The sequence below is a fragment of the Pecten maximus genome, chromosome 2 (genome assembly GCF_902652985.1).
Source record: "Pecten maximus chromosome 2, xPecMax1.1, whole genome shotgun sequence".
Taxonomy (NCBI): Eukaryota; Metazoa; Mollusca; class Bivalvia; order Pectinida; family Pectinidae; genus Pecten; species Pecten maximus.
Window position 1 is genome coordinate 46833391 of NC_047016.1, and position 12610 is coordinate 46846000.

The window sequence follows — 12610 nt, forward strand, 5'->3', positions numbered from 1 at the left end:
ACTGATTTACATGTACATGGACCCTTGGAATTTTTTTTATAGATATTCTAAGAGTAAAGAGTCGTCCTATCCCACCCCTTTAATTTCGGTCCTGATAAATGGTGTTTCCTGCTACCATTTGATTCATGATTAAGATATGTGGTGTTTTCTACACTTGTATTTAACAGATTGATTGATTCCGAATTTGAGTGTTATCCTTGACCTAGCCAGACACTCTCACATGGAATCCACATTGATTTATCAAGGGTAACAACATAACAAGTTGGCCATCAAGTCTGTTTAGAAAAATGTTAAAATGACAAAAGGAAAATTCTGACTTGTCTAACGTCAAGCAGGGATCTTCATACAAGAAAAGCTTAAAAGCCAAACCACATGATTTTGACCCATAATATCCACAAAGACGTTTCAATTAAAAGCTAATTAAGACGCCAAAATTGAGGAGTTTTCCTGATATTGTATATATATACATGACATTTCTGAAACTAGTATCATTATAAAGATAAAACAAGTTGTTTATCCATTTGTCTGAATGGTACTGCTATCGATATGTTATATGTTATATATGTTATGAGTATTGATTATAAATACCCAAAAATCACATGTACCTACCCCCCCCCCCCCCCCCCCCCCCCCCCCCCCCCCCCCCCTCTGAAGTGGTCTGTTGTTACATAGGGTAGGTGAATTTGCAACACTGAACGTCAAAATCTAAGATGTATTTTTAGAATTCAAGTGAGGTGATGCTCATTAAGGTATTGTTTTCTTCAGAAAATACGTCCCTGAACTAATTATCATCTTTCATCAGCGCAATCTGTGCATACTAATAATTTTATGATATTTAGAGGTATCACTTAATTAAATTGAAGTTAAATACAACCGTTTATCTACGGTTTTTTGTTACGGATAGATAGGGTATATTTATTGTTAAGATCTTTGTGCTGAATGAATGACATTTGTACTGTCATGTTGGTTCACTTTATCATGGGCTTCACTGTACCATATTACACCGGTTAAATTTACTGATAGTGTAGGAAACCCCATTGTGATTCATGTTGTGCGGTATTATGTCTATGATTTTAGTTTTCTCGGATAAAAATTTATCAATTCATAATTTATCATTCTGGTACCTTTAGTTAATATTCAATTCACAAACCTGCACATTACGTCATTTCTTCGACAATAAATGGTAGAAACCCAACCAAACAAGGCACACCGAAAAACCCATTCAAATATGTCGTCTTCTTTGATACAAACGTCAATTCCCTTATAAAGAAATCGAGATAAAATTGATACTAATGAGATTTCCCGCGATATTCCAACAGATAAACTGATTTGAAGTTGTTTTTTTTCCACCTCGGTGAACAAGGTCAAAATTCTTAAACTGAATCATTGTACAAAATAAGATGCAGAGCTTCGTCCTAATATGAGAAGCTTCGTCCAAATGGTCATGAATACTATATTTGGATCAGCATCCTCGCGAGAGATCTTAGATAAGTATCATGAAGGATTGCTGAGACGTATGATATTGGAATGTGCGAAAAATACAGTTTTCAGATGTGACGATAATCTGATAAGTTGCTAATTTGCATTAGAAATGTTTAATTAGACCAACAATTATAGCAAAGTTACACCACATCTGCTAATTGTAGAATTTTCAGAAATCGTCCGTCCGACGTCCAGAGCTACGTATACGTTTTCGCAGCTATAGGAACGTTGATGGTTATGGGGCGCCGTATCACCCATTCGAATGAGTGATATCACCTGTTCATTTCATTAAGTGATATCACCTATTCGAATAGGTGATATCACTTAAAAATATTCTTAAGTGATATCACCTATTCGATTAGGTGAAAATGGTTTTAAGGAATTGATCAGCCCCTGGAAATGATTTTCGGTAATGCTTGATAGTACTAAACTTGTGTTATTAAAATCAAAATAATAGGTCCGTTTTCTACCTGTATGAAAACTTAATAATTACGTGGCTCTTTTCATTTAGATATTTACAATCAACTTTTAGAGTAAATTGTAAACCGTGGAAACGGAACGGAAACATAGTTTTCCGGAAAAAGGTAAACATTATTACAAGCATTTAGACTAAGATGTCTGTCTCCCCTTTTTTATAAAAGTATGAGCCTATGAGGCGCCGTTTTTATATTTATTCCCTATTTTTACATATGCATAATTTATTTATAGATATCCAAAGGTCGAATTTAAGTAAAATTATTTCAACATATGATATCCAAAAATATTTATTTTTGCATATAAAAAATCGTTTTGTGTGTATGCGAAATTCGAATTATGCATATGTAAAAATCGAATTTTTGAATACATACAGCAAAAATAGGGTTTCACATTTTTCACACATGTAAAATTCGAATCATGCATAGCATAGCCTATGTGAAAATAATGAATAAATATAAAAACGGCGCCTCATATAATTGGGCATAAAAAGATAGAAAAATACAGTGTACGAATCGTTGTCTTCATGAAGCCTACCTTGATGGGAATCCATATTTCTCTATATCGTAGATTGTACATTTCCTCTGGGTTGGAATTTTGGGACCATACTTCTAAATAAGGTGTGAGTGTCATTATAATTTGAGAGGTGTCACTTTTAGATGTTGATTTAACATTTTCGACAATTTCTTCTGTCGGACTTTGACTTTGCGTGTCTTTCGGTTTAGGTTTGAAGAAGCTATCTTATCTAGATATATATCGTTGATTGTGCTTTCTTCATATTTATGCACCAAACAACTAAACACCGAAAACCCCTAGATTTATAATAATAAACGGATACGACTTCAGGTTTCCATTTCCGGACTTCGAAAAACAGCATGGCTATCTGCGTATTTCATTATCATTAATTTTAATTAATCTACGTTTAGATTTTTTTGTGATTCTACATTCAAGACCTTGACGGGTCGACAATACATATTAGATATATTAACTTTACAAGACCATGGCCTATTAATAACTCATACTAGGATTTTTTATGTGCAATCCCGGGCTTTTTTTTATATAGCAAGCTACGCCCCTGCATAACCATCAACGTTCCTATAGCTGTTCATTTCTTTAAGTGATATCGCCTATTCGAATGGGTGATATCACTTATTTAAAAAATGAATTGGTGATATCACCAAATGGGAATGAATAGTAAAACGGCGCCCCATAGATGGTGGCCTGATTAATTGTTTTAGGACTTTCAGTACTTTGATTATGGTCTCAACGTTGTTAAATTCAGCAGATACTGGTAGCAGAGACCTATAGTATATAGGTCTCTGCTGGTAGTTACGATGATGAACTCGAAGATTATTTGTTGAAATCAACCAACACTGTGTATAATCTTAGACGTGGATTATATGATATAATTATTGAATTACAAAAATAGGCTAATGAACCGCATGAAAATATAATTGATGCTAACGAATCACATGAATGTTTGTATGACAAGTTGTCTAACAAGCACCTCCATAACCCTGAATTATTTACATTTTCTATGTCATGTGACCTGCCAGGAGTCTGGGGATTTCAATGGGGCATATTGCTGGAATCTCCGTTTGAATAAGGAAGCATCTTTCGAAGAAAGTCATGGTAAGGCTCGTCAATGTTGAATTAAATGAGCATCATTTGTATAGTTATGTTCAGTATACGTGATGTAAATGTACACAGAATGACAAGCCACAAGATCTGGGTTATTCGATCGCTAGTTCACTGACATTCTGATGTCATCTGATCTGGTCACATTGACCAGACAACCGTTGTCTCTGGACAGTGGTTTACCTCGTATTTTCGAGATTCATTTGTATGTCATGGTTCAATGCACTGTACTTATCCTTAAAATAAAAATCGTAATTTCGAATTCAGTTAAGACATGTATTGTTAGTATATCGCTTGTTGACACAACATTTCATACGGTGTCAAATTTGGGAGGAATTTAGGGATTGTTTTTGAAGTTGATTATTAACAACGAATCGAAATCAGAGGTTTCAACATGAAAATCGGTTCAAACAAACATGAATTGAAGATTATATATGTATAGGGTCCAGTAATTTTCACTAGCTTATAATTGCAGAAAGAAATAAAAATGAAGAGCATAAAATATGTATACCTCATACTGGGAAAGGTCTTGGAATTTCCATAGGGAAATTGAAATTGGTCTCTGAATTAAACAATTCAAAATTAGTCAAAAGTGAAAGTTTTAAGATGAAAAAATGCGTGTGATGAATTAGGGAACTAGTACATTATATATATATAGGTCTAAACATCATTAAAAAATGTATATATATACGACCAAGCGACTTTTTTTATACAGTAATGAAAATAAAAGTGAAAATAACTTGTATAAAAATGTGTACACCTCATACTTACGACGAATGCAGCAATATCTTGGAATTTCCATGATGAGGCTGTTTAGTTATTGTTAAGGAAGTTTTAAGTAAATTTGTCACAGATCAAAATTAGTGAAAAGTAAAAGCAAGAAGGAAGAAAATGGACAAAAAACAATAACTTTCTTGTGATACATACGTTTCAGATCTCTGGCCTTATTAATCCAAAGCAGAGACCTATATACTAATTAATATAGGTCTCTGTCCAAAGTGAATAATTGTAGTAACAGAATAAACAGAACAAAAGTAATTTGACTAAATAGTTATATATTATTAGACAGTATAAAAAATCAGAAGATAATAGAAAAATGTATTTAATTCCCAGAAGAACAAAACCTGCAGTAGCATTTGTAAAATTGCTGGGCATGACAAGATATAAAATCATGCCATCCGGAAGTTGGCCCTAGAGGCTAGAGTCTAGCTTTACACAGAGGATTGATAATAATATGGTAATCATCTATTTCATGAGGGTTAAACATGCATGTTAATTTAAGCTTGACAACTCTTCCACAAAGCCCTGCCTGATTAATTAGCAACAAGTACTTAAATGGAAAATAATTAAGCACAACTCTGAAATACAATACTTAAGCTAGATGTACAGTGAACTGGCTGCAGGGTAAAATTTGATATCAAAATTCAATTAGAAAGTAAAATTCCTCGATTAGCATAAAAATATACAAAGTTGGCTCACCTGTTATATAGAATGTAAGGAAGATATATATTCTATTGCTCCCTATAGCTAGCTAGGTCAGAATATAGAAAGTAAATAGTAATATCCCTGCTTTATAGCCAATACGACTGCTTAATTAGAGGAGAGATGACCCCAATTATGGTCCCAGTTATATACTCCAGGAGACAATTGTTGTATTAATAATAAACACCCCCCCCCCCCCCCCCCCCCCACCACACACACACACACACACACACACACACACACACACACACACACACACAAACTTTGGTGGTCATTAAATTTGTCGAGATTAAGGGTCAGGGGCTGCACTTTAACATAAAAAGCATGTGTCTAATTTAAGATACAGTCAAACCTGTATTAAGCGATCACCCAAGGGACCGACAGATATTGGCTGCTTAAGACAGGTGGCTGCTTAAACCAGGTTGGCCAGAAACGGCCTGTTGCCCAATTCTTTTTTCTGCAGTTTATTGTATTTATCATATTATAATGCACTTATTGATATTGATAACAATATACCATGTACAGTGTATTTTGAAATGAAAACCAACAAAGATCAAAGTTTTGATGAATTTGATAAAAAATACCTGGTCATGTGATCATCGCGGATGTCTACTTCCTGACAAAATGGCTGCTTAATACAGGACGATACAATGACTCAGGGCAAATGTTTGTGGCCGTTGGCCGCGTTAGACAGGTGACCGCTTATTTAAGGTTCATTATATAATGTTTTCCATCGGGCGGACCACAGACTGGCTGCTTAACGGAGGTGGCCACTTATCCAAGGTGACCGTAAGAGCAGGTTCGACTGTAGTTAATGATCGCCTGAACCAATTTATTGCATATTGACACTGATGATCTTTTAAGGCAGACACTTTAGATCTTGGCTGTAGAATTTACTCTGAAACATTTTATGCATATAGAAGTTGCTTTATTATTAAAAACAAAAAGCAAAAAATGTAAAGCCATGGACATAATCACGTTTGCATTATAATTGTGTAAGAAATTATGGTACATTGTACGTGTTATGTATTTTGAACTAAGTAAGTAATTTCATTTATGGGTGTCCTACAATCGTTTTACAGTGTTCATAGTTTTTTAATGATAATATGTTATACTAGAATGACAAGCCACAAGATCTGGGTTATTCGATCGCTAGTTCACTGACATTCTGATGTCATCTGATCTGGTCACATTGACCAGACAACCGTTGTCTCTGGACAGTGGTTTACCTCGTATTTTCGAGATTCATTTGTATGTCATGGTTCAATGCACTGTACTTATCCTTAAAATAAAAATCGTAATTTCGAATTCAGTTAAGACATGTATTGTTAGTATATCGCTTGTTGACACAACATTTCATACGGTGTCAAATTTGGGAGGAATTTAGGGATTGTTTTTGAAGTTGATTATTAACAACGAATCGAAATCAGAGGTTTCAACATGAAAATCGGTTCAAACAAACATGAATTGAAGATTATATATGTATAGGGTCCAGTAATTTTCACTAGCTTATAATTGCAGAAAGAAATAAAAATGAAGAGCATAAAATATGTATACCTCATACTGGGAAAGGTCTTGGAATTTCCATAGGGAAATTGAAATTGGTCTCTGAATTAAACAATTCAAAATTAGTCAAAAGTGAAAGTTTTAAGATGAAAAAATGCGTGTGATGAATTAGGGAACTAGTACATTATATATATATAGGTCTAAACATCATTAAAAAATGTATATATATACGACCAAGCGACTTTTTTTATACAGTAATGAAAATAAAAGTGAAAATAACTTGTATAAAAATGTGTACACCTCATACTTACGGCGAATGCAGCAATATCTTGGAATTTCCATGATGAGGCTGTTTAGTTATTGTTAAGGAAGTTTTAAGTAAATTTGTCACAGATCAAAATTAGTGAAAAGTAAAAGCAAGAAGGAAGAAAATGGACAAAAAACAATAACTTTCTTGTGATACATACGTTTCAGATCTCTGGCCTTATTAATCCAAAGCAGAGACCTATATACTAATTAATATAGGTCTCTGTCCAAAGTGAATAATTGTAGTAACAGAATAAACAGAACAAAAGTAATTTGACTAAATAGTTATATATTATTAGACAGTATAAAAAATCAGAAGATAATAGAAAAATGTATTTAATTCCCAGAAGAACAAAACCTGCAGTAGCATTTGTAAAATTGCTGGGCATGACAAGATATAAAATCATGCCATCCGGAAGTTGGCCCTAGAGGCTAGAGTCTAGCTTTACACAGAGGATTGATAATAATATGGTAATCATCTATTTCATGAGGGTTAAACATGCATGTTAATTTAAGCTTGACAACTCTTCCACAAAGCCCTGCCTGATTAATTAGCAACAAGTACTTAAATGGAAAATAATTAAGCACAACTCTGAAATACAATACTTAAGCTAGATGTACAGTGAACTGGCTGCAGGGTAAAATTTGATATCAAAATTCAATTAGAAAGTAAAATTCCTCGATTAGCATAAAAATATACAAAGTTGGCTCACCTGTTATATAGAATGTAAGGAAGATATATATTCTATTGCTCCCTATAGCTAGCTAGGTCAGAATATAGAAAGTAAATAGTAATATCCCTGCTTTATAGCCAATACGACTGCTTAATTAGAGGAGAGATGACCCCAATTATGGTCCCAGTTATATACTCCAGGAGACAATTGTTGTATTAATAATAAACACCCCCCCCCCCCCCCCCCCCCCCACCACACACACACACACACACACACACACACACACACACACACACACACACACAAACTTTGGTGGTCATTAAATTTGTCGAGATTAAGGGTCAGGGGCTGCACTTTAACATAAAAAGCATGTGTCTAATTTAAGATACAGTCAAACCTGTATTAAGCGATCACCCAAGGGACCGACAGATATTGGCTGCTTAAGACAGGTGGCTGCTTAAACCAGGTTGGCCAGAAACGGCCTGTTGCCCAATTCTTTTTTCAGCAGTTTATTGTATTTATCATATTATAATGCACTTATTGATATTGATAACAATATACCATGTACAGTGTATTTTGAAATGAAAACCAACAAAGATAAAAGTTTTGATGAATTTGATAAAAAATACCTGGTCATGTGATCATCGCGGATGTCTACTTCCTGACAAAATGGCTGCTTAATACAGGACGATACAAAGACTCAGGGCAAATGTTTGTGGCCGTTGGCCGTGTTAGACAGGTGACCGCTGATTTAAGGTTCATTATATAGTATTTTCCATCAGGCGGCCCACAGACTGGCTGCTTAACGGAGGTGGCTGCTTATCCAAGGTGGCCGTAAGAGCAGGTTCGACTGTAGTTAATGATCGCCTGAACCAATTTATTGCATATTGACACTGATGATCTTTTAAGGCAGACACTTTAGATCTTGGCTGTAGAATTTACTCTGAAACATTTCATGCATATAGAAGTTGCTTTATTATTAAAAACAAAAAGCAAAAAATGTAAAGCCATGGACATAATCACGTTTGCATTATAATTGTGTAAGAAATTATGGTACATTGTACGTGTTATGTATTTTGAACTAAGTATTATAATGTTATCATTTTCAGTCGTCACTAGATGTTTGTGTGAGGAATCCAGTAACACACAATACCTGGGACAATGGACGATATATTACATATGAAATTGCTATCAAAGTAAGTCTCCCTTTCAATTGAAAATGATTATTTTCACTTCATTTAAAATGTCAACATGATCTGTGTTCCCAGTTTTGTATTTTTGAAATCTCAACCAAAAAGAAACTGTTGTGCTTCTTCTGTTTGCTCTGTTAATTGGACAAATCAAATGGAGAAATCAATTAAAAATTAATAACCGTACTAACCATGTAACTGTATGTACAAATGTACATATATACAATGTGTTTTATGTAGATTTCCAAAAATCAGTGACATTGTATGTTTATGTACGTAAACGTATACGTATACACTGTGTTATGAATTTAATATTCTCAAGTAGGGATCTCTCCCAAATTTAATTCTATCTAGGTGAGTTATACAGGCCCTCTGAGCATCTTGTATTTTTTTTTCAGACTTCCAACTGTGCATTTAGCTTGTCTGAATCTCTTAACCGGAGACGATATTCAGAATTTGAATGGCTAAGGAAGAGGCTACGGCGTCACCATCCATTACTGTGAGTAGTTATAAATAGTTTATGAATTCCATGTGATACACAATAAACCTATACTAGATTATTACATCATACACTATGGCTGATCTTGGATTATCCAGTGAACAAAAAGTAATAGATGACCTTTGACCTTCTTTTGTCCACTTCATTATTTGACATAGTTGGACCATATTTTATCATATGTACATATCATAATCACATTCCTTTTACAAATGGTGTATAAAGGAATTCAGCGAAAATTCCAGTGGGGCAGCTTTCTAAATAAACAGGCTGAGTGATACAGGCCCATGTGGACCTCTTGTGTTCTTATACATGTTATACAGGAACAATGGTTACTTATGACACTACATTTGACTTGTAGGAAACCACCGCCACTGCCACCAAAGAAAATCTTCGGGGATCGGTTTGATACAGAGTTTGTAGCGTTCAGAATGAAGGGACTGGAGAAATTCCTCATCAAGTCAGTCCAAAATTACTTATAAGTTTTTATCAGTTTGACATTGTCCTATTTTATGACCTTCACTTGATCTGTGGTTAAAGTTAATGGACGTAAAGTTATCAATTCCTAGATAAGTAGCAATTCTTTAATCTGGAGGTGTAAAGCTGTCCATTTCTAAATGTTTTATTTCATCCGAGTTCAAATATTTTATTTGATCTAGATTACTGGAGGTTAAGATGTTCATGTCTCAATGTTTTATTTGATCTAGATTACTGGAGGTTAAGCTGTTCTTGATCATGTCTCAATGTTTTATTTGATCTAGATTACTGGAGGTTAAGCTGTTCTTGATCATGTCTCAATGTTTTATTTGATCTAGATTACTGGAGGTTAAGATGATCATATCTCAATGTTTTATTTGATCTAGATTACTGGAGGTTAAGATGTTCATGTCTCAATGTTTTATTTGATCTAGATTACTGGAGGTTAAGCTGTTCTTGATCATGTCTCAATGTTTTATTTGATCTAGATTACTGGAGGTTAAGATGTTCTTGATCATGTCTCAATGTTTTATTTGATCTAGATTACTGGAGGTTAAGCTGTTCTTGATCATGTCTCAATGTTTTATTTGATCTAGATTACTGGAGGTTAAGCTGTTCTTGATCATGTCTCAATGTTTTATTTGATCTAGATTACTGGAGGTTAAGCTGTTCTTGATCATGTCTCAATGTTTTATTTGATCTAGATTACTGGAGGTTAAGATGTTCATGTCTCAATGTTTTATTTGATCTAGATTACTGGAGGTTAAGATGTTCATGTCTCAATGTTTTATTTGATCTAGATTACTGGAGGTTAAGCTGTACATGATCATGTCTCAATGTTTTATTTGATCTAGATTACTGGAGGTTAAGCTGTACATGATCATGTCCCAATGTTTTATTTGATCTAGATTACTGGAGGTTAAGATGTTCATGTCGGACGCGTTGCTGCACCTGTTTATACAGTCAGACCTGACCTGTAAGGATATTGATGATGTAATGGAGGGTAAATTGGCTCCTGACGTTATAGAACACTTATGGCAGAGTGGAGGAATCAAGGAAAACTGCAGGTATTATACTCAATGTTACCGACAAAGCAAAGGTCATGATGACCTTTGTTACCTCAATATTTCACTTTCAGGTCGAATTGACAATTTTTCGATGTCATCGATCTCACCCATTCATCACATCATGCATCTGAAGCTAACCATTTCGGTACAGCATGTATATAGCTATATGATTCGTTGGATGAAAATAACTTGAAACAGATTGAGAGATTATGCATGCCATGAACTCTAGTCATGTTATTTCGGACATAAAAAATTCAATTCCAAGATTCTCTAAGTAGTAATTTGATTGGTTAATCCAAAAGGCCATCCTGACGTGACCCTTTATGGGATGTTGTTAGATGTTCCTGCAATGTAGTGAGAATGACCATCTAGATTTTAATTAGATCGTGTATTGACTAGAGTCTGTCATATCATGAGAAAGGTGGATTTGGTTCCTGTATCTAGTCTGGCCTCATACACATAGCCCTTATGTCATAAAATAGAAAGCATTCCAAACCCTTGATTTGAAGTGATTATATACATGTTTGATAAGACTGTTTGCAGCGATAGGTCATAATTTCTAACTTAATTTAATTGTTATGACAGAGATTTCAACAAGAATGCTGTAATGGAGCCCAAGTCAGACACGAGGCCACTGGACGTATCGAATGACAACAACAGCGTGACTAGTGAGAGTAGCGTGGAATACTTCACCGATAGCAACAGCTCTTCAGTGACGGAGGAGGAATTTGGTTCATTTCCACCACTCTCCATGGTGCTGAGTGCAAGGGATTCTCCAACTAGTCTGGTGACAAACAATGCAGGGGAAACTTCAAACGGGAAAGACAACCAAAACAATTTGGAAACTGGAATTTTAGTAGATAAAACTGTTACTATGGAAACAAAGAATTCAAAACATAAAAATGAGTTAAAATGTGATGAAAACCAGAGTAAAGGAGACTTATTATCTGATTCAGATATAGAAGTATTAAGTAATGCGATGGAGAGTGACTGTGAGTATGAAATGGCAAGTGAACAGACCACACGATGTATTAAAGGATCGGTTAGCCCGAAGCCGGGTAAAGTTCCTAAACAGGTGGACTTGAATTACGTAGTTAACGTCAGCATTAATGGTGATTTATCTTGACGATTCTGCTGTTAGCTTTATGAAACGTACATAAAGTCACAGACAACCTTCTGGTATATATATAGCTATAGCCTGAAGCTGGGTTAAGTTTCTAAACAGATGGACCGGAGTTACGCTGTTAACTTCAGCATAAATGGTGGTTTATCTTGACGATTCTGCTGTTAGTTTTATGTAATATACATAAAGTCACAGACTATTTTCCGGTTTGAGACCTTGAAGACAAACTTTTTCCTAAACTACACCGAATGGATGTTGGTTCTTTGGATTTTCCCCACTTTTATTTACTTCCGCTATGAAAGTAAAGTTATACCCTGTATTGGTGAACTTGTACCACATGATATTAACACGTTATGATTACCTATAGCTACCACACATTGTTCAACTGATACAACTCATGTAAAAATGTTAAAATGATATACCGGTTAGATATCATAAGTCAGGTAGTATTTACACACTAGTAGATTATTTATATGCACTGTGAAATTTTATACTGTAAATCACTTATATTTCGCGAGGGATTTATTTTCGCGTTAATTCGCGAGGAGAGTCAAACGCGAATTCAAATTCCTCGCGAATATTTGTATAAGAATGACAGGAATACTAAGTGGCGTCCATTTTGAATTTACCGTAATCTTTAGTTGGTGAGCAAACATCGCCGTTAAAGTTATGTCTGACACCGCCTTTGTAAGCCA

At 34.8% G+C, this 12610-nt stretch overlaps 1 protein-coding gene across 1 annotated transcript; it reads left to right on the plus strand.

The window, feature by feature from the left end:
- The first annotated feature begins 3479 nt into the window (after nucleotides 1–3479).
- On the plus strand, nucleotides 3480–12406 carry LOC117322293 (sorting nexin-10-like). The gene is made up of 6 exons (XM_033877114.1): nucleotides 3480–3588; nucleotides 8672–8758; nucleotides 9151–9251; nucleotides 9610–9708; nucleotides 10634–10792; nucleotides 11378–12406. Exons 1-6 carry the CDS (start codon nucleotides 3586–3588, stop codon nucleotides 11916–11918), a joined length of 990 nt encoding a protein of 329 aa, XP_033733005.1. The 5' UTR covers nucleotides 3480–3585; the 3' UTR covers nucleotides 11919–12406.
- Nucleotides 12407–12610: the final 204 nt, after the last annotated feature.

Bases quoted from the DNA above. Each gene is read 5' to 3' on its own strand.
- LOC117322293 (XM_033877114.1), top strand. The intron at 8,759-9,150 runs GTAAGTCTCCCT...TTTTTTTTTCAG, and splicing joins CATATGAAATTGCTATCAAA to ACTTCCAACTGTGCATTTAG. The intron at 10,793-11,377 runs GTATTATACTCA...TTGTTATGACAG, and splicing joins GGAATCAAGGAAAACTGCAG to AGATTTCAACAAGAATGCTG.